Below are 26,310 nucleotides of genomic sequence, written 5' to 3' on the forward strand. Positions count from 1 at the left end.
GTTTACACACACGCTGAGATGTTAGTCCTCGAAACATGGCGGGATGCCAGCTAGCTGGTTGCGCCGCTTTAAATGCGCCTTTATTTTGAAAACAAAAGTTAATCCGCCCTTTACTGTCGCCTGTTTACGAAATATTTCGCAAATAAGCCCGTTGATTCAAAACAATGAAAAGGGCCAATTTCCAAAGTATCTTTTGTTTTGGGTAAACTGTTTTATCACCCTTTACTAAAAACTTGATTTAAATAATTTTATCGATTTATACAAAAGAAAGGATTCTTGCCATGAATTGTGTGAGTCTTTTCGAAACCAATGGTGTAATAAAACGATTTGTTTACATTTTGTTAGTTGCGCCCTAAACGCGAATCACTCCGGAAATATTAGCTAAAAGAGTATACCATTTTCTGAGCAAAACGTGATTTTTTTAAATTTTATATCATTGTCCTTCGATTTTTAAACGAAGAATAAAAATCGCTCTAAATCGCTACAATGACAGTTGGTATATGGGCTGTCCAGCTAGGAACTGTCATTGTAGCGATTTCGAGCAGTTTTAATTCGTGATTTAAAAATTGAAGGACAACGATCGAAAAATTTTGGAAATCACGTTTTGCTTAGAAAATGCAGCTCTTTCAGATGACATAAAAAACTGATATAGCTTAACAACCCAATTAAATCAAATAGGTATCTGTATCATGTTGATTGGTTGTGTAAAATATGCAAGTAGTATCTAGACACAAAAGCAGAGCTGAGAGATTTTATTTTGAAAAACCCGTACCCGTAAAAAAATCTGTAATTTTCTGTATTTTTCTCGTGTGCCTGAAAGTGCTCGGGTTTGGGGTTACTGGGCTTGGAATCTGACCTGAAACCGTAAAAAAGTTAGGTAAAATTCCTGAAAGGAAACTCTGGTCTATAGCCTGGTTTTATTATTCTATGAAAGCATTCGAATCAGGTATTTTTGTTCTAAAGTTTTCCCTCTTAGCCAAATGTCGGGTGTCCAAAAGAAATCAAAGAAAAGCAATTAGTTACCCAAGCAGCACCTGCAACATATTTTGAAATGATACTAGTCAATATCTGTTGTTTTAGGACTTTATTGACGTTGCAAGAAACTTTTTTGGTTGCTTTAATGAAATTTAAAAGAATTGAGCAACATTGCGTTTTTTATGTGGATCCATCTCGTGATTCAACACTAAAAGTTGCTTAGTAGTTTCCTGCAATGTACTTCCAACAGTATAATTCATGACGCTTTTGAATAACGATAATGTCACATGATATTGCGTATTGTTGTTTCACAGATGTTTTCTTTTAAGGAATGCAACATTGTGATGAAAATGTATAGCAAAATCGTGTTGAACAATGTATTTGCTAAAAATGCCACACAGTAAACAGCCATATGTTTCGCATTTAAAACACTGCATGCTCACTGAGCATGGTTTTCTGAACGATTTTTGTTTATAGTTTGAACTTTGAACTTATGAACTTGGTTAATGAATTGGCGAGCTTGAATCATGAAATTTAGTTTAAAACGCTTCATAAGATAATTATTCAATAATTTCGAAGTAAAAACATTTTCTACACGGTAAATTTTCAATCACAAGTAAAATTGCATAACTATCAGGAGTGAAAGTAGAGAAAAATTCCAATAAATTTGAATGATTTAGATTTTCCAAAATATGCGTAGTCAGATGAATCTTCGCGACACAACCACCGAAGAGCAATGAGAGTAAAGGTAAACAAAATTAAATTTTGGTTCTCCTCTCTTTTCCTCCTATGCTGCAGCGGTAATCGATGCTGATGATGATTTTACATAGCATTGTTAGTTGCATATAGGCTCCACCTCCTGCGCTTTTTCGGTTACATACAAGTTGAATAAAAGTAACGGATGCGAATAAATACAATCTGTGAATGCTACATTGGGAGTTGCATTTGCTGTATTGCAACAATGTGTGCTGCTTGGGTAAATGCCAGACGCCCAGCAGTAGTCAAACAGAAGTAATAAAAGAGTAAAAGAAGAGCGTGATTGTCGGCTAAAGAAGATCGTTGGTTGTCGTCAAAGCAAATACAACATAAATACAATCAGCCGCAAATATTCCGCTTTGGACGAGGAAACAGATTTTGAAGCTCGTTCGCACCTATAAAAATTCTTATTCGGAACAGTCAGACTGTTTGTGAAAACCGAGAAAACGAAGCAAAAATATTGCTCTCTTTTTCTCATACAAAATTATTCGCAACAACCCTGCGTATACTGTGAATGAGGTAATCCACGAGATAATTTCGATGCAATCCGGATCGAAAAACGTGAAAAACTAGCGTTGTTCGATCGGTTGCTCTATTTTCCTTCAAACAACAATATATTATTATTTAAGTTGTAAAGTAGGCAATGTATGTGATTTTTTCGAGGATGCGAAAAATGTGATGTGGAAATGGGCTGAGGGGTATGATTCAGACTTAGAAAAAATTTTCCCCGTCCCGTCTGGATCATTAGAGACGTACAAGCAATGAAACGTCACCCGTGGATTGCCTTGAGCGAATCGGCCAGTTTGGTGGCTATAGACCATTTTACGAACTGACAGGTGTCACGGATCTTGCTGATATTAATGCTGCTTTCACTTGCGTTATGTCAGCAGTTCCGAGCTTTCTGTCAAAATTGCATTCATGAATTGAGTGCAGAAACCAGGGGCCTATAAACGTCAACATTTTGCCTACCAATCATAAGTTCATCACGGCGGTAATAATTCATTTCAAATGCTTGCAAATCTTACCTTATTCATTGAAAGTGCTCATTGTACTGAAAACAAATGTTGAGCTATTGTTTTTTCGGATCTAAAACGACATTTACTCGAGAATAAGTCTACTGACAAAATGGGACGTTTACTCTATTTTCCTTGTTTTTGGGCAAACCAACCAAAAAGTGGGTACCAGAAACGCTGGTACCAGAATCAATGAGTGGTAGATGGAAAATGTATGGAGTTTGACAGCCACAAGAGCCCCCTGGCAGAAACGTCTCGTAAAATGGTCTATGTGGGAAACCGATTCGGAAAACAAAAAACTGATGTTCGGATGAAATGTTTGTGAGGCAGAGCTAACAGTTCATTAGTTTGAACATTATTTTAAACATCACGATTTTAAACCGAAACTTAAAAAAATCGAATACTGAAATTCTGTACAAATCTGTATTATAAATCAAAATTCTGTATGAATTCTGTATTCTGTATCATTTCTGTATCGTGTTCAAAAAATCTGTATAATACAGAAAAATCTGTATACTTGGCAGCCCTTCACAAAGACGATGTATTATTGAATTATCTGTATATCTGGCATCGCTGCTACTAAAAATTTTCCATCGTACCATTTTTATTTCGTTCCTTGTGAGCATAAAATGCGCATAACATAACGTCACACATTATATTTATGTTTATGTTTATTTGTTGTTCTCAAAGCAAAACAAAGTATCGCCGCTGTCCGTCGTTCCACATGTTGGCAACAAGTCATCTTGAAAATTAAATTTTCCCCATTAATTAAGTGCCACAATATCCAACAGATACGTTCTTTACAATTCTTCAGTTGTGCTGCGGCCTCACAATTCACGACAAAATGTAAGTACCTGTGTATAATCGAGAAAAGTCAAATGCAATTCCCTAACCTCGTCCATTGAATAATTTCTGTTTTCATTGAGCTTCATCAACGAATAAAACTAATTTTTAACTATTCGTAGGAGAAATTTCAACTCGCCAAAGTTTGGCAACTCATTGGGAGGCGATTCCGATGACGAGTTAGACTCCGGAACGGAGCCGGAGTTTATAGTGGAACCGTACGTGCTGGAGGAGCTCCCCACAATGGAGGATTTGGGCGAAGAAGAAGCTGATGTGAACGATGAAGACGATGACTACGATCCAAACACGGACATCGTAATTGGTACATCCTCCAGTGACGAAGATATTTCGGACATTTCTGACTCGGAGAAAGATGACGACGCCGATGAGGACAGCAGCACCAAAAACTCAAACGCTCCCAAAAGAGCGATCGATGACTACGACGAGGAGATGGAACAAGATGAAGTTGTAAAGGCGATCATTACTGAAATCAAGAAACCAAGATCGAAACCACCGGATATTAAGACGGAAGATTTTGTCACAGATTTGTGCTTCCATCCTCAGCAGGATCTACTGTCCGTGGGAACAACGACGGGAGACGTGTTCATATACAATTACACGAACGATGAATGCGTACTTAGAGATACACATGAGCTTCACACTAAATCAGTACGCGATGTGGAGTTCAGTTTGGACGGTGATCTGATGATTTCCACTGCACGAGATCGCGCAATCATGGTGACTGATGTGGAAACAGGAAAGTTGAAGATGTTTTGGGAGGATGCACACGAGGAACCGGTTTACACGATGGGTATAATCGATGACCACACTTTTGCAACCGGAGACGACGCCGGAGTACTGAAACTATGGGATGTACGACAAAAAGAGGTCGTGTTTAAGTTGAAAGAAGTGGAAGATTTTATCTCTTGCATTATCACCAACAATCAGCGGAAATATATTCTGATGACCAGCGGAGATGGCTATTTGACGACAATTAATATTCCGCAGAGGTTAGTGCTTGATGATTGTTTGTTATTACGAGAGAAGATTTGCTGATGTTTTGCGTACTTTCAGAAAAATGTATGTGCAATCCGAGCCCTACGAGGAGGAATTGACTTGTATGGGTATATTCCGAAATGATACTAAACTAGTTGTTGGATCCTCGAAAGGAAACTTCTACACCTTTAATTGGGGTCAATTCGGATATCATTGTGATGCGTTTACTGGTAAATTGAGAATCATTCCTCGTTTATTCGAATTAAAGTGAATAAGTTGTTGCTTTAATCAGGTCCACAAGCAGGAGTTAACAAAATGGTACCCATCACGGAAAGGATAGCCGTAACCGGTGGTGAAGATGGGATATTGCGTGCCATGCATCTGGTACCGGGTCGGGTGCTGGGAATTGTCGGACAGCACTCGCTAGCGGTGGAAACGATCGATATTAACAGCACCGGAGAGTTGATTGCTTCTAGCTCGCATGATAACGATATTCGTTTCTGGAACATACGTTATTTTGTAGATTTCGATGACATTAAATACAACAGCAAACCGGATAAGAAAGCTGTGCGACACAACTTACCGTCCTCGCAGCAGACAAACGCGGCAGACTTTTTCGCTGATTTGGCAGGGCCCAACGGCGATGAGGATTGAATGGTTTCGACGTTTACATTATTCGGAGGTTTTTGTTTTTGTCTAAGACAAAAGTGTACGGATGTTGTGAAACGACACGGTAAGTCCAGACGTATCTATATGGAAAGTTTTGGTAGCGTCCTTATATTTTGTGCAAAATATAGCCTGTTATCATGTTTGGGATGTTGCAGACATATATCCGAATGGTCTTGTCGCTAAGCGATTAATTGTTGATTGGTATGAACAATTTCGGTAATTTTATGCACTTTTTCAAGGTCTGCATTAAATTTTAAATTAGTTGGTAATCTTTAACTCTTACCCATTATCTCGTCGTTGTTGAAATCGCATGGTTGTCGAACGTGTTGAACTATCGCATAGAGAGGACGACACGTTTCAGCATACCACGGCTGAAAGCTGATGGAGTGGCAAAAGAAAATACTAGAGAGCTGGATCAATGGCAGAAGGAATGAGTGGAAGACATAAATGTGCTGTGAAGTAGTAATCACGGTGCCATTGTAACGACTGCGACAGAGACCAACCACGCATGAAAAAGAGTGTAACGGTTGGTTTGATGCCTAGTACCAGAGAGCCACGGACGCCCTACACATGAGTGGAGGACTTGACGGTGATTCGTCAAGCGTATTTCCAAACACAAAGCTTAATTAAAAATTACAATATAAATAACATCATAATAATAACATAATAGTAACAATTTATTGAGATCAACACAATAATTGCAATTCGCTTTTTTTTTGAAGTAGAATACTTCTCTGAGGAAGTTCGGCTACATAGGGATGTGAAATGAAAATCTAAAACCGAAAAAAATGAAAAATATGTCCAATTTCAAATGCTAATAAATCGGTTAGTATTCGATGGATTTTCTTCGTTCTTGCAGCAATAGATTGGAAAATCTTCTAAGATTCTTCCCAAAAGAAGATAATTGCAATTTTATAATTCACATTATTGTACTATTAAAAATAGTCAAGCCTTGTCAAAACGCAAAATTTGACCTTTGATTGGTCGTTATATGATTGCTTCCCAAGCACGGTCGACAGAATCATATACCTTGCAATTGAAAAAAAAGCTATTTGGCCTGTATAAGAGCCTGTTTCAGCCGAAGCCGCTCATAATAGTTCTAGACAGCGACGACAGAAGTCGTCCTTCCTTAGCAGCAGCACTAGCCCTGTGGTTGGTCACCACGTCTCAGGAGCAGCGCGGTTCTACTCAGCGTGTGTCGCCAGACTGCCATTATTCCCTCCGTGGTGGGGCAGCATGAAGATTGCCATCAGGAAATCCAATTTTGAACATCAAAATGCCTTTTTCAAGGCAAATAACAATTCATTGAAAGTTAATAATTTTTGACAACGCAAGCAAGCATTCTGTGTTGGATCCTAGCAATTTAAATCTGTCGCGCCCGTTTAATTCACTGAATGTGAAATAGATTCCACAGTGCATGTTGTCCGTGTATCTTAATTCCCCCACTGTTAGGGCAGCTCAAAGGTTGTGATCAACAACCGATTTTGAACCGCAAAATGCATTTTTCAAGGCAAATAAACAAATAATTGGAAGTTAATAATTTTCTGGCATCAACACAAGCAGACATTCTGTGCGAGATGCAATCAATTTCTGTTGTAGTTGTCTCATTTTTACTTTATTGAGTTAACCCCCCACTGTTGGGGCAGCGCAAAGGCTGCGATCAACATAACCGACTTTGAATAACAAACTGCTCTGTTAGAACGCATTCACAAAAGCAGTTAGTTCGACTATGCAGAGCTAATATAAAGTCGATTCAATCAATCAGCATGAACAGAATTTCGTCGTCTCCCAGCTGCCAAGTCGCAACATGATGCAACACGCAACAGCGAGCAAACGAAATCGCTTGACGTTACAAGCGCAATACGGTTAGGGGTTAAATCGTTGCGTGTGTGAGAGTACCATCGGTGTTTATTCGCTGGATACAAAAATCAAATGCAAATTGTGGTATAATTCGTCTAAAGAACATTAGAAAATGGTATAACTGAAAAGAAAGGCGTGGCCTATTTCGTAGCACCCTTCGGCTATAAAAGAGTGTTTCTGGAAAAACTAGCTACATTTAGCAATGGGCGATCTTTGGACAAAAATCGATTCTCCTGCATCGATTAATCAAAATCAATAAAATCGATTCATAAGAAAATCGAGCCTGAAAAATCGATTTAACAAAAAATCGATTTTTGTTCGGTATAAGCTTTTTACGACTTTTTTTGGTTATATTTATGGAGATTTTGTTTTGTTTGAGTTTTCTGGTTTATTAATCATGTTCATCGAGTTTTCGTACACAACATCTACTAACGATACGGCTTTTTTTAGTTTATTGCCATCTTCTTCAACCGCGTGTACTCTTAGCGTTTTTTTTTTTTTCTACTAAAAGTTTTCGTTCAGATCAGATCATTCAGATGATATGAAAAACTGATTTAGCTGAACAACCCAACTCATAAAAAATCGGAACATCCGCAGAACAAACTCAAATAAACAAAAATGGCGAGCGCGACACCATGCAGAACAGAATACAGCACGGCATATACACGACCATTCAATTCAACTTTTGCAATATTTGAGTTAACGAGTACCCCGCTACTCAAAGTTGAAAAATTAGCGCATATGCCTTTTCTACCTAAATCAAATATTTGGTGCTTGATAGTAAACACCCACAACGATAGTAAACAACGTCCCTATGGAAGCCAATTTTCAAAAAGTGCACTTGCAGAAGTAGCAAATATGAAATAATGTTAGCTAATATCCAAAATGGTAAATTCAATATCCAATGCAATGCAAAATTTCAGCTAAATCGGAATTCAGGAGTATTTGGTCTAAATTTCACTTCCTCGACTTATGAAGAAAAGCACAGTTCGTAATAGTTTTTTTGTGCCAAATGTCTTATGCCTTGTTCACACTATAGCAGATATCACGTGATATCGTGATCTTGAAACATACATACATCTAGTTTCCACGGAAAATTTGGAGTATGGGATTTGAAATCAAGATGGGCGATATTACATCATGTGAACTGGTTATTATAATTGTATAAAACGTCGAGGTCGGGTGTTATCCAAAAATCGAAATTTTTCTAACTGTTCGTGAAGGCGAAATTTTGAACACTACTTCTAAATAAAACTGTCAAAGTCAATTTCCATTGCCACCCCAATGTACACCAATCACCAATCGACAAAGTTTACTGAGACAACACGAACTGTCAACGCTCGTGAATCATTGTGAACCATGAGTCGGTTAAGAGCCGCTCTTGCAAAAGAGCCGTTTCACCCACCCCTAATCCTTGATATACTTCACAACGCATACGTATTAGCCAAATTTCATACGGGTTTGTCTATTGATGTCGCGTTTACAAAGGCAAAAAATGGTTACTGCGTTAAAAATACTGGAGGGACTTAATTTGGCTGCGGATTGTTCTTTTTCAACTCGACGACAAGGTTATCCAGCTTCCCTGACCTACAGAAAACGTCAAAATGGGCTGCGTGCACTATACGCCATTACCGTTCGTGAAAAGCTGGATATGCTGGATATGGGGGTGGTGACATTCTCATGAAAAAAGTTGTCATGGACGTAGACAATTGTTTGAACCAACAAAAACATTTGAAATGCGTTTTTCTCGGTTTCATGTCTATTGAATTTTAGCCCATTCTTCAACTATGGACATCCCGGTAAAAAATTGACACATTTTTCAGATCAGTGTCCGAATTCCGAGCACACACTTCTTCGGAGAGAAAAAAATTTCGTATACTATCAATAAAGAAATTTTCTTCTCTTCAAAGAAAAGTGTTCTCGGAATTCGGCCGCAGATTACGTTAGCAACAATAAATGCAATCACTATTGTTTTCAATCCGTTTTGCACACATTTATTTTTCAGGCGGAAAAAAACGATCTTGCCATCCAAAGGATCGATTCAGCAGAAGATCGCGCGCAGAGAAATCGATTCAAAAAATCGATGAATCGACTAGAAAAGATCGATTTTGCAAAAATCGGATCGATCTTGCCCATTGCTAGCTACATTCATTAGTCGGAAGGTGAGCTGGATGGACCGTCCACAACGTTGACAGCAGTAGCAGCAAATATCAGCACTCAGCAGTAACAGAGGATAGCAGCGGGTTGCGCCTGTGGCTGTCTTCAAATTAAACAAATCACTTGCCCTGTGGTTGGTCACCACGTCTCAGGTCTCTGCCAGACTGAACACCAACGCGAGCGGTCGGACGAGATTTTTGCCGTAAATCAGCCGGCACTTCCACTAATGGAAAAGTTGGATCATTTTGTTCAAAAGAATATTACTATCGGTAATATTACAGAGATGCGATTGCATTATATCCGGTACCGAATTGAACAATTGTTCTTTTGAGGACAAATAAAACACTTAATTTGAAGAGTTAATAGCTTTGGGTACCAGTAGCAGTATGGTAACAGCCTCAGCGGTAGGTGCAGCCGGTACTTCCCTGAGGCCGATGTTATAAGAAAGTAAATGGAAGCGGCATTGCGAAACAGTTCAGATGTGCTTAGACGCGCGTCATTTTCGTTGTTGATATTATTCCCCACATGAAACGACGCGCCTTCGTACGATAGCGGCGGTATTAGCGGTAGATGCATTTGCCAACACTTACTCCAGTAAAGCCGTGTCTAATTTTCAATATGAAAACACCTTTCTATTGTGTTGGCCGTGCGCATTAGGCCTCTGCCAGGCTAAACGCGAAAAGCGGCGCGAACCGATTCGCCCGGCCGTACGTTAATGTACAGCCTCAAGTAGAGCTGTACATTAACCTACGGCCGGGTGAATAGAATAGAATCCCTAACTACGATGCCGTTCCTGAATGCGAAACCACTATTTTTCTGCTATCGGAGCTTCCTTGTCGGTTGAAGGTTTCGGCCTTCCTCCGGTGAAGCTCTGCCTTATTTTGGCAACTACACAAGCATTCTGGATTTTGGCAATCAAAACTCCTGCTGGCTTAGCTTTGTTATCAGAGTGCCTGACTACGATTTGGTAATATTGTTTGAATTAAATGTTTACAAAATATTACAATATTTCTCTTTCTCCCATTTAATAAAACAAGTAATACGATACCTTCGTCATACGCAAGTTCACCATAACGCCCGCTATCGGCGTAACACAAAGATGCAATCAGCGTCATATCCGGTTTTTAGTTTCAACAACAAACTGTTCTTTTTAGGACAACCAAACAAATGAATTGAAGATTTAATATTTTATCGTTCTGAGCTTTAACCAAAAGTTAATTATCTTCATTAGCATTCCTATGTACATATACTCTGACTGTTGAAACTTGTTTGCGCCGCAAAGAGTTTGTACTTTTCCTGTTCAGTAAGGTCGTATTTATATGTGCAAACTGAAATTGAGTAGTACTTCAACTTCATTTGCACAGAATTTTCAATACTGCCAATGAGCGGTCAACATTTATTTACTAGGAAAAATGACTGACATGCCAAGCAGCCGGGTTAACTCTCTTGTAAAAGTATTCTACTTCAACCTTGCGGTCGTGGCTTTGCACACAACCCTCCTGTGATTTTTTGATTACGCTTGACTTATCACACCGCCGGTTTTAGTTTCGCATGACCTAACAAAACTAAATACTGGCGGGGCCTGTAGGGCTTAATAGAGGTTTATACTAACCCTAAAACCACTAACAAAACCTCGTGTCTAACGACCACCCATTGCACTCATATAATGTAGCATTACTAACCCTTCCCACTTCTCTGACAACTACTACTACTATTACTCTCATTATTATTATTTTTCTATATATACATGTGTGTATGCATATGTATGTCTTTTCACCCGTATGTTTTGTCATAATTATTATTTTTTTTTCTCATTCAGCTGTTTTAACTGCGCGAATTTATTTGTTCCCAGTGTCAATCCCAGTTGCGATCTAATGGCAATTTCTGTATTCCACCCAGCTCACCCACTTTCGCTTGATTTTGACCCAGTATTGACCCAGCGTGTTGCCCAAAGCGCACCGTAAATTTGTCAGTTTCAATCCACCTTGCGTTCTAAATTGCGTTCTAAATCGTGATGCCATTTCTTTACTCTTGGGTAGACTTGTACTGACCCTGTGGAATAAAAATTCGCTTTAACTGCTGTAAGAACGATTCGATTTCGATTTGATTCGACCCATTATTGTGCAGTTGGCACCCTGAAATGGATAGCTGCGCAGCGAATGTTGAGCCAGTTTTGGCGCACCAATACATGAGCTTTGAATGTAGACAACTGCCTAGCATCTCTTTAGATTACGTCGTGAGTCGCAGTATCGTTTCATTATTACAGGTGTTGGCATTGACCCAGTGGAGTGGATAAATTCGCTATCAGTTATACGTTTTTGGTAGAATGAATTTCATTGGGTGGTGGTATATGTTGACGGTCTGAATGTGGATGTATGTGACAGTACTTTTCGGCATTGCCATTAACCACTCCCATTTTTTTTTCTTTTTTTTGCGGTTGCGAGACAAAATGTTTAATAGATCACCAGAACAACCGAAAGAACCATGGCAAGCATAGCAGTAACGCGGACGGACTTGCATGGGATATGTCGAAAGGTGCGACCGAGGGTGAGAACACGGCATAAACGAGAGCAACAGACGCAACGACCACAAGTAAGACTGCCGGCATTAATATCGATGCAATGATGCCTTGGAACAACAAAGGTATAGTCAACTCTGTGGTGAGTAAGATGATATGAACCGGTAACAACAGGTACGTTCTCCATTTACAACACATAATTGCCGTTGAAACCTTCAGTCCATAGTAAATTCGCTCACATGTGCTCTAGTGACCGTTGCGTTATGAACTGCTCCTGGAGGTTTTGGCATTATAACCTGGGCCTAGTGTAGAAGTAATTCGCTTACGGCGACCAGCTGAACTACCCACCCTAAGAAGAAGAAGAAGAAGTACCAGAGAGCGACGGACAAAAAGAATGCTCCACGATGGATGAAATATGCACACTGCGACGGATCCCTGACAGGTTGAGGTTCCGGGAGTATGTATAACTTGCAGACTCACCATCTGTTTGTAGACTTCAAGATGGCATATCAATCAGTGAAAATAAAGTGGAACAAGGTTTCCCAAGCCGTGAGATTAGGAGGCGAATTATCAGCGGGAGTCGTACCTACTATGGGCTCCATAAAAAATTACGGTCGAAACATCTTCCCGCGCAAAGTGTACCTTGTACAATTACTCTGCAAAATTGGTTCTTAGAGAGAACTTCTCACCTCGAATCCGGTTGGTACGAGGCGAAGAGAAGCACAAGAGCAAGGTGGTTAGACCAGGTGGAGCATGATCTGGCAAGTACGGAGTGCCCGCGGGATTGAACGCGGGCAGCCATGGGCCGATCAAGTTGACGGAATTATGTTGTGCAGGCATGTTTAAGGACGTACGGTCATTTAAGTAAGTAAGTAAGGTTTCCCAATGAAACTAATTCAAGTCGTATAAGTCGTATGAAGCAGGGGGATGCGCTCTCTAACTTACTGTACAACATCGTACTTAGAGGTGCAGTACACAGAGTAAACGTGCAAAGAAAAGGTACGATCAACACGAAATCTTACATGCTCCTTGGTTTTGTGGACGGCATCCATATCATCCGACCGTGCAGGAAGCTTTCAGGTATTTTAAGAGGAATGTGAGTTCGGGGCTCAGCATTGACTCATCCAAAACAAAGTACATGGTAGCTGGCAGAGAGCGTTGATGGGAGACGATTAGAAGTACCTTATGAATTCGTTTATCATGGTACGCTTGTGACATGTGACAACGATTTGAACCGTGAAGTGGAACGACGAGTTTCAGCTGGGAACAGTGTCTTCTACGGACCACGTACTAGCTAAGGTCCCGTAGTTTGAAAACTCGAATAAGCGCTGTATAAAACACTGATTCTCCCGGTGTCCCTTTACGGACAAGAAACATGGACGCTCAAGGAAGCCGCTAGAACTATCTTCAGCAGAAAACCAGGCTGGTGTATGAGGTGACTGGAGAACGGCTGCTGAAGACAGAAGAAGCTGGACATCCTTTATTCGTTCGGCCCTAAACCTTTGAACGGTCCGGCGACCAACAAAGTGAGTAAATAGACATTCTGAGTGAAAATTTGTTGATTTCAAACATTTCTTCAACAGTCGTATACAATTACAAATTCGACCAAAATGACTCTTCTATACTAATGACTGTTATTAGGGTAAGTAGAAGGCGATCATAAATATGTTGAGTAGGTAAAGTGAGGAACAGTTTTGTGAAATATTGATTATTACTTTTCTATTTCGGCTTTTCTGGCCTTCGGGAGCTTTTTTTCGGTGATTCTGAGCTCAATTTAAGATCATTTCCTATTTCGTTTGCTGGTCCCTTGGCGATTATGTTTAATTTGGGATTATTTCCTATTTTTACCTTATTTAGCCTTTAGAAGTCTTCTCTAACGGTTCTGGGCTTAATTAAAGATCATTTCCTGTTTTATCTGGTTTGTAAAAGCACTTTTCAGTGTTTCTGAGCTCAATTTGAGGTCATTTTGTATTTTAGGTCCTTTCTGCCCTTCAGAAGCTGCCCTTTCTATCGATTCTGAGCTTAATTTGGGATCATTTCCTACTTTGGCTTGTTCTAACCTTTTCAGTCCTTTTCGGCGGTTTGCAGTTTAATTTGGGACCATTTTGCGATTTGGCATTGATGATAGTGATCTCAATTTCAGTAGGTTGCCTATTTTGCCCTGTTTTGGCCTTTAGAAGCGTTTCCGACGTGCTGCGGGGGGACAGACCCCAGAAATCACTAAGGTTTAGGCTCTTTAGTTGCAGGACTATGCTATCGCTGTCATATCTTATATATTTGCTGCGTCAATCTCTGTATGCCTGAAGGGCACTGGGTACTGAAATGCCACTGCGACATTCTTGCTGATTGTCTTTTGTGGCGGGCCCCGATTGCTGTGCACAGGTTACGGATTGTTCGTACTCATTGATGGAGTAGAACTGTTTTGTTGTAAACCTGTACCCCAATTAGGTACAACATAGTTGAATGACCTGCTTGGGATCGGAGCTCCATGCTTGGTATGGAGTTAAAAGGTAACTTCCTAAGAAGTTGTACCTAGAGGAAGCAAGAGCTTCGCAAGAGCAAAGCAAATGCTCTGAACTCTGGTTCAGATTTGCAGAATCGGCAGGTGTCGTTCAACACTACGCCGATTTTCTTTAAATGATAAAAAGCGGGACAGTGTCCGGTGAGGAGTCCCGTGATTATCCGTAGGTCACTACGATTTATACTAAGTAGCTTTCTGGCGGTTCCAGGGTTCGGATAGATAAACTGTTTGCCTTGTCTACAACCCTGTGCCTGTTGCCATTGGGACACTATTTCTAACCTTTCCCAAGTTAGTAGTTCGCTTTTGATAGCGAAAATGGACGTACCCAGAAACGGCTCGGGGCCAATAAACCGCTGAGCTGATCCCTGTCTTGCTAGGTTGTCAGCGTGTTCATTATCCTCGACTCCGCAGTGTCCGGGCACCCAAAACAGAAAAACTGAATTCTGTCGGGAAAGTTCCCGTAGAGTTTCAATGCATTCCCAAACAAGTTTGGAAGCGCATTTCACGGACTTTAGTGCTAGTAGTGCTGCTTGACTGTCCGAGAATATACCGATTTTCGCATGTCTGTAGTTGCGTTGCAGACATATTTTTGCGCAGATATATATGGCATATACCTCTGCTTGAAAAACGGTGGGCCATTTTCTCAGGGAAAACGTTTCCCTGATACCGGGTCCGTATATACCAGATCCCGTTAGGGATCCCATTTTAGAGCCGTCCGTATAAAAATTGACGATGCCAGGTGGAAGATTAGGCCCTCCATTGTTCCACATAGAGCGGTTTGTTTCAATCACTCTATATGGAATATCCATATTGGTCCTAACGTCCATCCAGTCGGAGACTGTGATCAATAGCGGAGTTAGTTTGAACTCCCTAAGTATGCGAAGGTGGCCGATTTGGTCTCCCTCAAGTATGGTTTTCCTCCTTTGCAACCTTAGAGCGCCAAGCTCTGCTTCCTTTTTCACATGAAGATGTAGAGGTAGTTGGAGTTGTTCGCATAGCGCTGGTAACCGAAAGACATGCAAGTCTTTGAACTTTTTTGAGTTTGGCTTGCGCAGTCACTTCGTTCACCTTAGGCCACCACACTAGGGCAGCATAGGTGATTCTTGGTCGGGCAATGGTCTTGTAAGACCAGAGTGCCAAGTCTGGTTTCAGTCCCCAGGTCTTACCGAACAGAGTTCTGCAGGCCCAGATCGCTGAGATCGCTTTCTTAGCGGCATGATCCAGTTGTGCAGACCAGTTCAGTTTCTTGTCCAGAATAATTCCGAGATATTTGACTCCATTGCTGAAGCCCAGTCTAACTCCATTCAGTATTGGAGGAGTGATGGAGATTGTCTTTCGTCTGCCGAATGGAATTAGGACTGTTTTTAAGGGGTTTATGTTTAGACCCTCCTGTAAACACCATGACATGGTGGAATTCAGAGCCGTTTGCATTTGGCTCGACAGAGTTGCGTCATCTTTACCTCTGACGATGAGGACGATGTCATCGGCGTATCCAATGACCTCGTAACCAAGCTGTGAAAGCTTGTTGAGAAGTGCGTCGACAACTAGTGACCATAACAAGGGCGAGAGAACTCCTCCTTGCGGGCATCCCTTGATCACTGACATTGTTACAGACGAATCTCCCAAGGTTGCTGTGATCACTCTGCTAGAGAGCATTGCGTGTATCCAGTTCCTTGAAGTTTGGTCGATTCCCTTATGAGAAAGAGCCGTATCAATTGATGCAAAGGACGTGTTATCGAAGGCCCCTTCAATATCAAGAAAATCACATAGCGCCGTCTCCTGATAACTCAGGGACTTTTCAATCAACGTCACTAAGCCGTGAAGAGCAGTTTCTGTTGACTTGCCGCTTTGATAGGCATGCTGGTTCCTGTTCAGCGGGGAGTCTTTAAGAAACTCATCACGGATATATTTATCCATTATTTTCTCCATCAACTTGAGAAGCGATGAAGTCAGACTTATGGGTCTGAAAGTTTTAGGTAGGGTTTTGTCCTTTCTTCCAACTTTGGTGATAAACACTACCTTCACCTTCAGCCAGTTATCCGGAATATGGCCCAGGATAAAGCTGGCTCTGAAGAGGTTGATGAGTTCGGACATGATAACTGCGGCCGATTTTTGTAGAAAGATGGGTAGTATGCCGTCTGGACCAGGAGACTTCATAGGGTCGAATGAGCTTAGAACCCAACCTATTGAAGCTTCCGTGAACAGTCAACGGGCCAGCAGGATGGACTCCCGAGACGCCATGTGTCTCGAATTGTCCTGCCGCGACCCATCACTATTCAGTTCTTCGGTCTCTGTCGATCCAGGAAAGTAGGTGTTTATAAGAACCTCCAGCGTTTCCTTGGTAGTGACAGTGAGGCATCCATCCTCTTTCCTCACCTGTCCTAAACCGTTAGTATGGTCTTTGAACATCGCCTTTTGGAGCCGCGTAGCTTCCGACAGAGTTTGGATTCTTTCACAGAAACTAACTCTGGATTTCCGTTTAGCCTTGCGTAGCTCGGCGTTGTACTTAGTGAGGGACGCCCTGTAGTCGTCCCAGTTAGACGTGACTTTTGCCCTGTTGAACAACCGCCTAGTTTCCCGACGAAGGTCACTAAGCTGATCATTCCACCAGGGTACGTCACGGCATACTGACCGCTGTGTTAGTGGACAGTTAGCGTCGAAAGCATCCATGATTCTGTTTTGTAGATCATTTGCTGCCGAATTCAGGTCAACTGAATTTCGAATGTTGCTGTAACTGAAAGTTCGTGAATCGATCAGGTGTTCCTTAAAGGATTCCCAATCTGTTTTCTTAGGATTTCTGAACAGCTCTCTTTTCAGAGGGTTAGCCTCTATATTAAAAACGATGTGTCTGTGGTCCGACAAACTAGTTTCATCGGAGACATGCCAATTTTTAATCCTTTCAGAAATAGAGGCGCTACACAGAAAGAGATCAAGGACCTCCTGTCTGATAGCGTTGATAAACGTGGGGTTATTCCCTACATTACATACATTGACATCGTTAGAAGTAAGGTATTCAAGTAGGTACTCACCCCTGGTGTTGGTGTCCGAGCTGCCCCAGATCGTGTGGTGAGCGTTGGCATCGCAGCCGATCAGAAACGGCTTGTTGATGGCCTTGCAGTACCGCACGAGCGCAGCAACTTCGGGTGGCGGTATATCACCTTGGTCGCCCGGGAAGTAGGCCGACGCGACAACCATTTCCTGCTTTCCTCTGGTAGTCGGTACTTCAACCGTGACGGCAACGACGTCGCGTTGGATAAATTCTGTAATAGGTAAAAATTTTAGTTCTCTATTTAGCAGAATTGCAGTCCTTGGTTTGGACTGCGTGTCACAGTAGATTAACCTACCGTTAGGAGCGTTAAGTCCGAGAACTTTGGATTCGTTGATCCACGGCTCCTGGATGAATGCAGCTGGATTGCTGCGTACCCAACATCTCAATGGTCAGCGGTTCCCCTGACAGATACGAAAAAAATTCGGCAAAAATTGCATTTAACTCGAAATGGGTGCAGGAAGAACTCTTCACTCTCACTTTAGCTCTGGGTATCATATTTGTTTCGAAAATATTCTTGTTGGATGGTATTAGCACAGACAAACAGACGTACCACGAGATTTATTTCCGTGGATCAAAATAACGCTCATTTCAAATGAGTTTCAGTTATGCGGAATATTCCCGCCGCAGCGGTGGTGGCGCTGATGTGCCTTTTTCTTTGGACTCAGTTGACATTATTCGAGCACCGTGCTGCCAAAATCAGCAGAAAAGCTGAAAGTTTATCTTTTGCGGAATATGCCCAGTAGGTGTCGCACAAGTAAGTCGGAACCACAATTTCCTTAGAATTTTGTATGCAGTGGTACGTCTGTTTGTCTGTGGTATTAGGTCACTTTTTCAAAAACCGGAAGTTTCCATGTAGTATTTCAAAATAACCTCATCTTGGTTTCGGAAATACCCATATTGAATGGTTTCTGGCCACTCGGCTCAGCTTTGATTGGTCGAAATCTGCGTTGAACAAAGCTTGACATTTTTTAAAATAGTACAAATCTATAGCATCCTAAAATTGAAATCGTTCGCACTTGGGCGTAACTGATTTTCCAATCGATTGCTGCAAGACAGAACGCTGAAAACTGACAGAGGTAAGCTTTTGAAATTGGACAAATTAAAGTTTCAAAGTCTTCGAATAAACTGGAAGCACAACAAGAACAAAATTGTGCCATTTATGAAAACTTATAGATTTAGAAAATATAAAAATACCAAGATTTTACAATGAACGAATAAGAGCAGACAAATCGTTACAACTGGCATGCCTGGTACACGCACACAGCACCACTTGATGAACAATGACAGCTGATTGTCAGTTGAAATCACGCTTAGAAATCCAGACCGGTTGCCATGCAATCTATTACAAATGCACCCACAAGTTTGAATTAGAATCATCGTGGCCACGTTCCTAAAATTCTTATGCCTATAAAACGCTCAACTTTAAATTTGTTACCCAGTATTGGAATAATCAATTGTTGTTTGGACAATGCATGGATATATGATTTAATACTCTTTGTTAAAGTAAATTCGAAAATTTAGTGAACTCTTACAATCTTGTTATCCAAACTGGCAACCATCCTTGCCGCATGTTGTTTTTTTATGCTGCTATGCAGGTATCAATAATCAAACCGAGCATAAGTCGGTGCAGACCTTGCAGTCAGTGCATTACCCAGAAAAAACAGGCTGAAGGATAGATTTACATCGAATAAAACGAAAAAATGTGTTTTCTCACCGTTATAAGTACAACCTGTGTACACTGACTAATACTATTCATATCTCTTTCAAATTTTCTTTTCCAAATGTGTTAAAACCTTGTGATTTGTTTTTGTCATTTTATGCCTGTTATTGTTGAAAATTGTAAAACCCTTCCTGGCGCTCCAGTTTCCCGTCCTTATAAATTAGAAGGTAAGAATGGTAGCTTGATTTCAGTACAAAAACTTAAAAAAAATGTTATAGGTTCAATATTCTGACGAGAGCGGAAATACACGTGATTTCGTACGAACAATAAAGACAGGGCAGTATGATTACGCTACGCATTTCACTGCGACAGATATACGCGTGTCTAGTCTATTGCGTGCTGCTGGTGTACCTGGTGTGGCCGGGACGATTCGCGAGCCGCTATGATTACATCGAGGGAGAGGAAATCTACGATCAGCTGGTGCGTAAAACCACCAAGAACGTGAGCCTGATGCGGAACGGAATACGCTGTGACTACAGCGATGTGATCGAAGAAAATGTGTACCTTTACCGGAGGCCTTTCACTGAAGAGATTATTAATAATAACGTGAAATTGGGTGGCGAATGGCACCCGGAGGATTGTCTTCCCAGCTTTAGTACAGCGATTATTGTCCCCTACCGGCAGCGGGAGAGCCAGCTGAACCAGTTCCTAATCTATATGCACAACTACCTACGGAGACAGAGGATTCACTATCGGATTTTCATAATCGAACAGTACGATCCGAAGCCGTTCAATCGTGCCAAACTGTTTAACATCGGGGCATTGATAGCGATGAAATTGGATTTTCCTTGTCTCGTGCTGCATGACGTAGATCTGATGCCGGTGCAACTGGGAAACTTGTACGCTTGCTCCCGTCTGCCACGGCACATGTGTTCTAGTTTGGACGTGTTCAGATACAACTTGCCATACAGGACCCTCTTCGGTGGGGCAGTCTCGATTCAGTCCCATCAGTTTATGAAGGTCAACGGAATGTCCAACATGTTTAGCGGTTGGGGCGGAGAGGATGATGATTTCTATAGCCGTTTGGAGAACAAGGAGATCGAGATTTGCCGTTTCAGTCCGGAGTACAGCCGGTACATGATGTTGAAACACCGGAAGGAGAAACCGAGTAAGGATAGGGTTGCTTTTCTGCGAAATGGTCACCTGCGATATCACACTGACGGGCTCAACTCGTTGGTTTACAAAGAAGTGGGCTTCAAAATGCACAATTTATTCACGCACGTTTTGGTGGAGACGTAGATTGGATTGCAACCCACAACTGGTCTGTGGTTCACTTATTTAGGAAAATAGCTGTTGGTTTTTGTCCTGAGGGACCGTACCCACACTTACATAGTCACTGAGTTTCGTTGGATTATAGGTTTTAATTTAAGCAAATGAAACGAGTAACAATTAGATTTGATTCGTATTGCTGTACTTACTATGTAGGTGTTTTATAATTAGCGAGAAACAAATATTTTACACTTCCATAATCTCGGGATGCACTGACTAGTTCTGGCATAGTAAATTAAAATCTTACCGTTTTGTTATGAGAGTGGACTGTGTGAATGGGTAGAACAAATTTCGAACCTTTCTGCACAAATTTATTGAAGCAACATAAAACAACACTGTTGAAACTTTTAAAAGGTGATACTGTGAATCAAACCTGTCTACTGTCTTTGTCAATTAAAGAGCCAGTTTGGTGGAGCAAAATTTTTATCTCGGTAGTTTGGATTGTAAAGGGTAAACTAAACAGTAAAAGAATAAAGGCCTTAAACAGCTCCAGCATCGCGCATAAGAGTACACGAGTTAAGTTATGAAGCATAACGTAGGTACTGTTTTGAATGTTATTATAAAATCGTAGCTGACAGCGCTTTTGAGTAACAGTTGAGTTTACGAACTCGTTGGTATTATTTTTACAATTAGCGGATAGCTAATCTAAGTATAGAAACTAGTTTATAAGTAGGATTTTCAATTTGCAAATAAACCAAAAAATATATATCAAAACGTAGACACTTAAATCGGTGAGGTTAAACACGTTTCACGCGATTCTAGTACCACACAGTAATTCTAGATATAAGAGAATTGTAATAACTAAAATACAGAGCCCATTCTGGGTCAGTTGCAAATAGACAAAAAATGATTAAGGCTGGACAGAGCACCTATTTTCGTTGAGTTTTGGCTGTTACCTGATAGATCAGCAGAGTTCTATACGTAAAGTTTATACGGGCACACTTGCGGCACGATACCAAAAGTTTTACCGCTTTATCCATACTGGTAAATCGATACCAGTTGCATAGCAAACGTGACCCACGTGATTTGGCCCAAAATCCGTAGAATAGGGCGATGTCTAGTCTTAACATAGTATAGTGCATACAGCTATAGACACAATTTTCACAACGCATAGAAATACAACTACTTACAGTTTTTGCCGACATCGACTCCGATGTTTACATTACAAATTGAGCCCAGCCATAGAACGTTGATCGTCAGTCATTTTTACCGATTCAACAATCACTGAAGGGATCGAAATTCCGGCTGAATTCAAATCGTTTAAAATTGTCAAACGCTAAAACAGAACACCACATGAGGTAACATGTAATAATATCTGAACAAAAATTTTTAGTCCGAGCCTAACATTTAATAAAATTAAAATTGGAAACAAATTTCGCGGTTGTTTTACTGACCTAAAGATGTTTTACCCCTGCTCCCTGAATCACTCAGTTAGTGGGTGCAGTTTGAGTTGTTTCCTTACTAAAGTCGAAAGATAGCGCACTTGGTTCGCGGTTAGCGCGGACACAATCCTGTCTTAATGCAGCTGAAGGTTGTGGGTAATTGTCGCGTCGCCACTCCAGTTTCCGAATTCATTTGCTTGCAAGGAATAGGTACTATTTTCTTTTAAAAAGATCTACAAGAATTATCCTTTGTGTCAAAAAAATCATATGCCATGTTTTCAACACGCAACCCACCTTCCTGCTAGCTGTTTGTTTGCTGTCCTGGCGACCCAAACTTTAAAGCAAGGAAAGTCAATTTCTACTGGAACCTGAATCTGAATACTACCGTTCTGGCAGATAAATCTATCAACGTCGATTTCGCGTGGTCACACGACATGATTACTTCGGATACTTAAGCAGACTACATGCCCTGTTAACTGTCAGCCGATAGTCTGTGTGCATGCATAACTATTGGTGGTAATCGAATCTCCCGTCCACCAGGCATGGTTATTGATTTATTTGTCCATAGATTATGGGCTAACGCCAGCTGGCATTTTGCGCCACAACAATGCTTCTGACGAATAGGCCTCCCATCGGTTCGAACGGCAGCTTGCAGGATCACCACACACCAGTGGACAGAACAGACCGGCAGAGGTGCGGTGACTTATTGGCTATTGATTGATCCTGGTATCTGGTTGAGATCGTGTTTAGTTGACATAAATGTGACAAATTTATTGTCCGTGGGTCAAATCAACATTACGGGAGGCAGTTTTTTTTTAATTTGGCATCGTTCTGGATCTTCTGGATAGTTCGGTAAGGAGCCATCCACATACCACGTGGACGATTTTAAACGAAAAGAAGCATTACAAGCTTATCGCAGCAACCTTTGCAACCTGAAACTGTCAAACATGAAAAATAATCGACAAAAACAAAAGACTCGTGCACATTAGAGGTGGTGATATAATTTTTTGCCAACAACGGTGGAGGTTTTGTGATTAAATTCTTTGTTAGTTATTGTTTTTGTGCAAATATCTGTAGTCAGAATACTATCCAGTAGAAATCATCAAAGGTTTGTACATTTTTCAACCACAACTTGATATATTTAGGTATTTTCTATCATACGCATTGTGAGGATATGTAGATTCTCATTTTCACTTGCCAGATTGCCGGGATACGTGAGAACAATGCAAAGGCAAACCTAGACCGATAAGCAGATAGCCGCGGCTAATCCTCCCATAAAATGGGAGATGTCCGTAAAACCGTAAAAGAAGCTTGCGAAAATTTTAACTATCCTAGCACAACTCTATGATGGAGAAAATTTGGATCTAGAAAAGTAAGTAGAAGAAATTTCTACAAAGTTGTTACGTATGATAGTGCGCCTAATAAAAAATTATCAAAAATTAGGGCGATCCAAATTTTCAATAAAATCAAGTACCTATCTAACTTTTTTATTTTTGTAGATAGAAGAAATGTAACAATGCTACAGCTTACAATGTTACAGTTAATTTTAAGCACCTTTGTAGAAAAAAAGTTTTTCTATATCTATGAAAATAACCGATTTAGATTGAAAAACACATTTTTCGCTCTATCTTTTTAGTTTCAATTTTTACGTCAGAAATGTCTTTGAACGATTTTAGGGGTTTTCCAGAGAAGAAATTGCAATGCTGATATCGTTAATACCTCCATTCTACTCAAAGCAATCAATGTTTTCATAAAAAATGTGCCATTTTCACTTGTTTGTCGTTTGTTATGGGGTAAACATAAAAATTATCTCTTGGTCTCTATTTAAAGGGCACTAAGAGACAATCTATTAATAGAGGAATTGAAAAAAATGTTTTATTTCTTATTTGAGTAAATTTAATTTGAAAATATGATAAAAATTGTAATTATTTGATATATTTTGGATGTAGAATCACACAGATTAATTTTTTTTTAGTATTTTTCTTAAAACTAGATGTAATTACTAGGGATGTAACGGATATCCGCATCCGCATGAAAATTGACATCCGTATCAACATCTGCATCCGTAAACACATATCCGCATCCGCATCTGAAAAGTAACATCCGTAACATCCCTGGTAATTACCCTCAATTTAATCCAAATAGATCGAAATTGATCAACTGGTTTGAAAGTTATGAATATTGAAAACAAAATACATCGAATAAATCCATTTTTATGGTCATCCTATTTCGGAATTTAGAAAAAAATATAAATTTAAATCGAATATTTTCATAGATAGAGAGAATTTTTTTTGGTACAAATTTGCTCAAAATTAATGGAGCTATAACATTGCAGAACAATTTCTTCTTTTATCTGCAAAGTTAAAAAAGTAATTTAGGTCACCCTCATTTTTGATAATTTTTCAATAGGCGCTTTATTATATGTAACAACTTTGTAGAAAAAAGGTGCTTTATTATACAGTGTCGGACATAAGTTAGGCAACTAGTTTGAGGTATGCAAACCAGACTCAAAAAATATAGATTTAAGCGACGCTTATTGCTTTTGGGTTCCGATAATGTTTTTTTTTTCATTTACATCATTTCAGAGAGCTTGCATTTATTTTAAAATAATATTATAATATAATATTTTGTTGCATATCCTTTATGCTATTGTTGCGCTTCGCCGTGAGTCAGGCCTCAATTGTTCCTTACTTCGGATCCTGATGTGAAACAGTCGTTTCCAGAGCAACGTTTGACTACGCGGACTATTCGTGGAGTAGTTTTCCTCTGACAACCGGAACGGGCAGCCGTTTCAACCGTTCCGTTTTCTTTATATCGCTTCATCATGCGGGATACCACTGACTTGTGAATACCAAATAGTTCACTCACTTCTTTGTGGGTACGTCCTTGCTGAATGAATTCAACTATATTTGGTTTCAAGTCGTTACTGTACACTTTACGTGACATTTCTATAGATCACTTTACTCAATACTTCAGCAAATAATAAAAACTCCTAAATCCAACAATATTTGATCAAATTGAAAGTTAGGAACTTTATAACAGTAGTAATTGTCCACGTAATAACCTATTCGACCGCTTTGTTTGCCAAATTTGCAGTTGCCTAATTTATGTCGCACGAGTTCAAGCACTTTATTAATATTTTTGAACAGTGCAGCAAAGAAACTTTTCACAACGTTTTTCTACAAAATGGTGTGTAACTACTTATTGTTAGAGTAACATATAAATTTAATTATAATACTTTCAAAAGTGATTCCACTTCAAACAATAAATAAATAAAAATAACTGTCTGGCCATCCCAAACCGTGACATAGGTCTCATCGTCTATTATTGCGAACTAAGGCACTTTTCCTACTGCTGTAAGCACGTCCAGATTTTGGATTGTTCAAAAAGCTGCAATCTTCAACCATACGGACTGAGCACGGGCAAGTCAAAATAGTGCTTAGACATGATGAAACACCTCGTATTTAATAATTTGGGCCGGAAAAATACAATCCACGGGCCCATCGATCCCCCATCCCCAATAATAGAGATCTCATCTCCAGAATCACATAAATCGGTCTCTTCGTCCATGTGAGTTGAAACATGTTAGAACTAAAAGCGTCTGTTCGACACGATAGCAGAATAATGAATGTGGATTCCAATCTAAATGCTTTAGGTTAATTTAAGTCGCGATTGGAGATGCTTCTGTGCGGGATTTCCCATTGGCATTTACCCTAATTGGCCATTTGCTGCTGTGTTTCCGTGCTGTGGTAGTTCCGGCCGATCTGATTACCAAGTTTATCTAAAATTTTAATTCAAAAACTCTTTTATCATCATCATTAAATGTTTGAAATGAGACTTTCTTGAAGAATAACGCTACTTACTTTTTTTCAGTGCCAAATCCAGAATACGTCGCCATATTACTTTGGGGGTTTCGGGCTGCAATCCTCTAGTCACCTCTAACACGTATTACGCGGGCATCCTCGTCGACAGCTTACATCCAACGAGTGCAGGGTCTAATCTAAAGTTGGCGGCCTCTATTTGGATTACTGCTAAATGTAGGTTGTGCTGATCGTTCCTCCGGCATTCTAGTTACATGCCCAACTCACTTTAGCCTGACGTGTTTTATCCACTCGACACAGCTTCCCTTTTGAGAGGTCCAAAGGCTTCTTCCACCGCTCTACGGTTAATAACAATGATGTCGATATCGTCCGCAAAATCTGGGAGTATTTGAGACTTCGCTTCTCTGCACGCAAGCCCTCCGTATAGCTCCTTTCAATGCGATGTTGAGTAATAAGTCAGCCCGACAGCCCGTTAAATCATTTAACGTCATGAAAGCGTTCGATATCTCACCGGCTACCCAGACGCTTGACGTGGAACCATCAAGGGTGGTTTAGTATCTGCTACAACTCATTCCTCTTAACTAAGTCGTACGCTTCTCTGAAGTCTATGAACAGATGATGAGTCTGCAGGTTGAAATCTCGAAACTCCCGGATTTGTCGCGAGGTAAACATTTGGCTCATGATGCAGCCTCCCCCTCCTAAACCACATTGATATTCGCCAACAAAGGTTTCCTGCAACAACCTCAGTGGATGGAACAAGA

At 40.4% G+C, this 26,310-nt stretch overlaps 2 protein-coding genes across 2 annotated transcripts; both read left to right on the top strand.

Annotated features, from left to right (window-relative positions):
* Nucleotides 1-3,417: 3,417 nt before the first annotated feature.
* LOC129727813 (WD repeat-containing protein 55 homolog) lies at nucleotides 3,418-5,394 on the top strand. The gene is made up of 4 exons (XM_055686017.1): nucleotides 3,418-3,590; nucleotides 3,710-4,597; nucleotides 4,662-4,813; nucleotides 4,876-5,394. Coding segments are annotated over exons 1-4 (1,404 nt in total). The 5' UTR covers nucleotides 3,418-3,588; the 3' UTR covers nucleotides 5,238-5,394.
* A 13,530-nt stretch (nucleotides 5,395-18,924) lies between these two features.
* Nucleotides 18,925-21,719, top strand: LOC129727666 (beta-1,4-galactosyltransferase 2). Its single transcript, XM_055685707.1, has 2 exons — nucleotides 18,925-19,244; nucleotides 19,296-21,719. The coding sequence occupies exon 2, from the start codon at nucleotides 19,360-19,362 to the stop codon at nucleotides 20,314-20,316; it is 957 nt and encodes a 318-aa protein (XP_055541682.1). The 5' UTR covers nucleotides 18,925-19,244; nucleotides 19,296-19,359; the 3' UTR covers nucleotides 20,317-21,719.
* The last annotated feature ends 4,591 nt before the right edge of the window (nucleotides 21,720-26,310 follow it).

The sequence above is a fragment of the Wyeomyia smithii genome, chromosome 3 (genome assembly GCF_029784165.1).
Source record: "Wyeomyia smithii strain HCP4-BCI-WySm-NY-G18 chromosome 3, ASM2978416v1, whole genome shotgun sequence".
Lineage (NCBI taxonomy): Eukaryota > Metazoa > Arthropoda > Insecta > Diptera > Culicidae > Wyeomyia > Wyeomyia smithii.

Coding starts and splice junctions, on each gene's coding strand:
- LOC129727666 (XM_055685707.1), top strand. CDS start 19,360: ATGATTACGCTACGCATTTCACTGCGACAGATATACGCGTGTCTAGTC.
- LOC129727813 (XM_055686017.1), top strand. Junction 4,598..4,661: donor ACAATTAATATTCCGCAGAG/GTTAGTGCTTGA, acceptor GCGTACTTTCAG/AAAAATGTATGTGCAATCCG. Junction 4,814..4,875: donor TCATTGTGATGCGTTTACTG/GTAAATTGAGAA, acceptor TGCTTTAATCAG/GTCCACAAGCAGGAGTTAAC.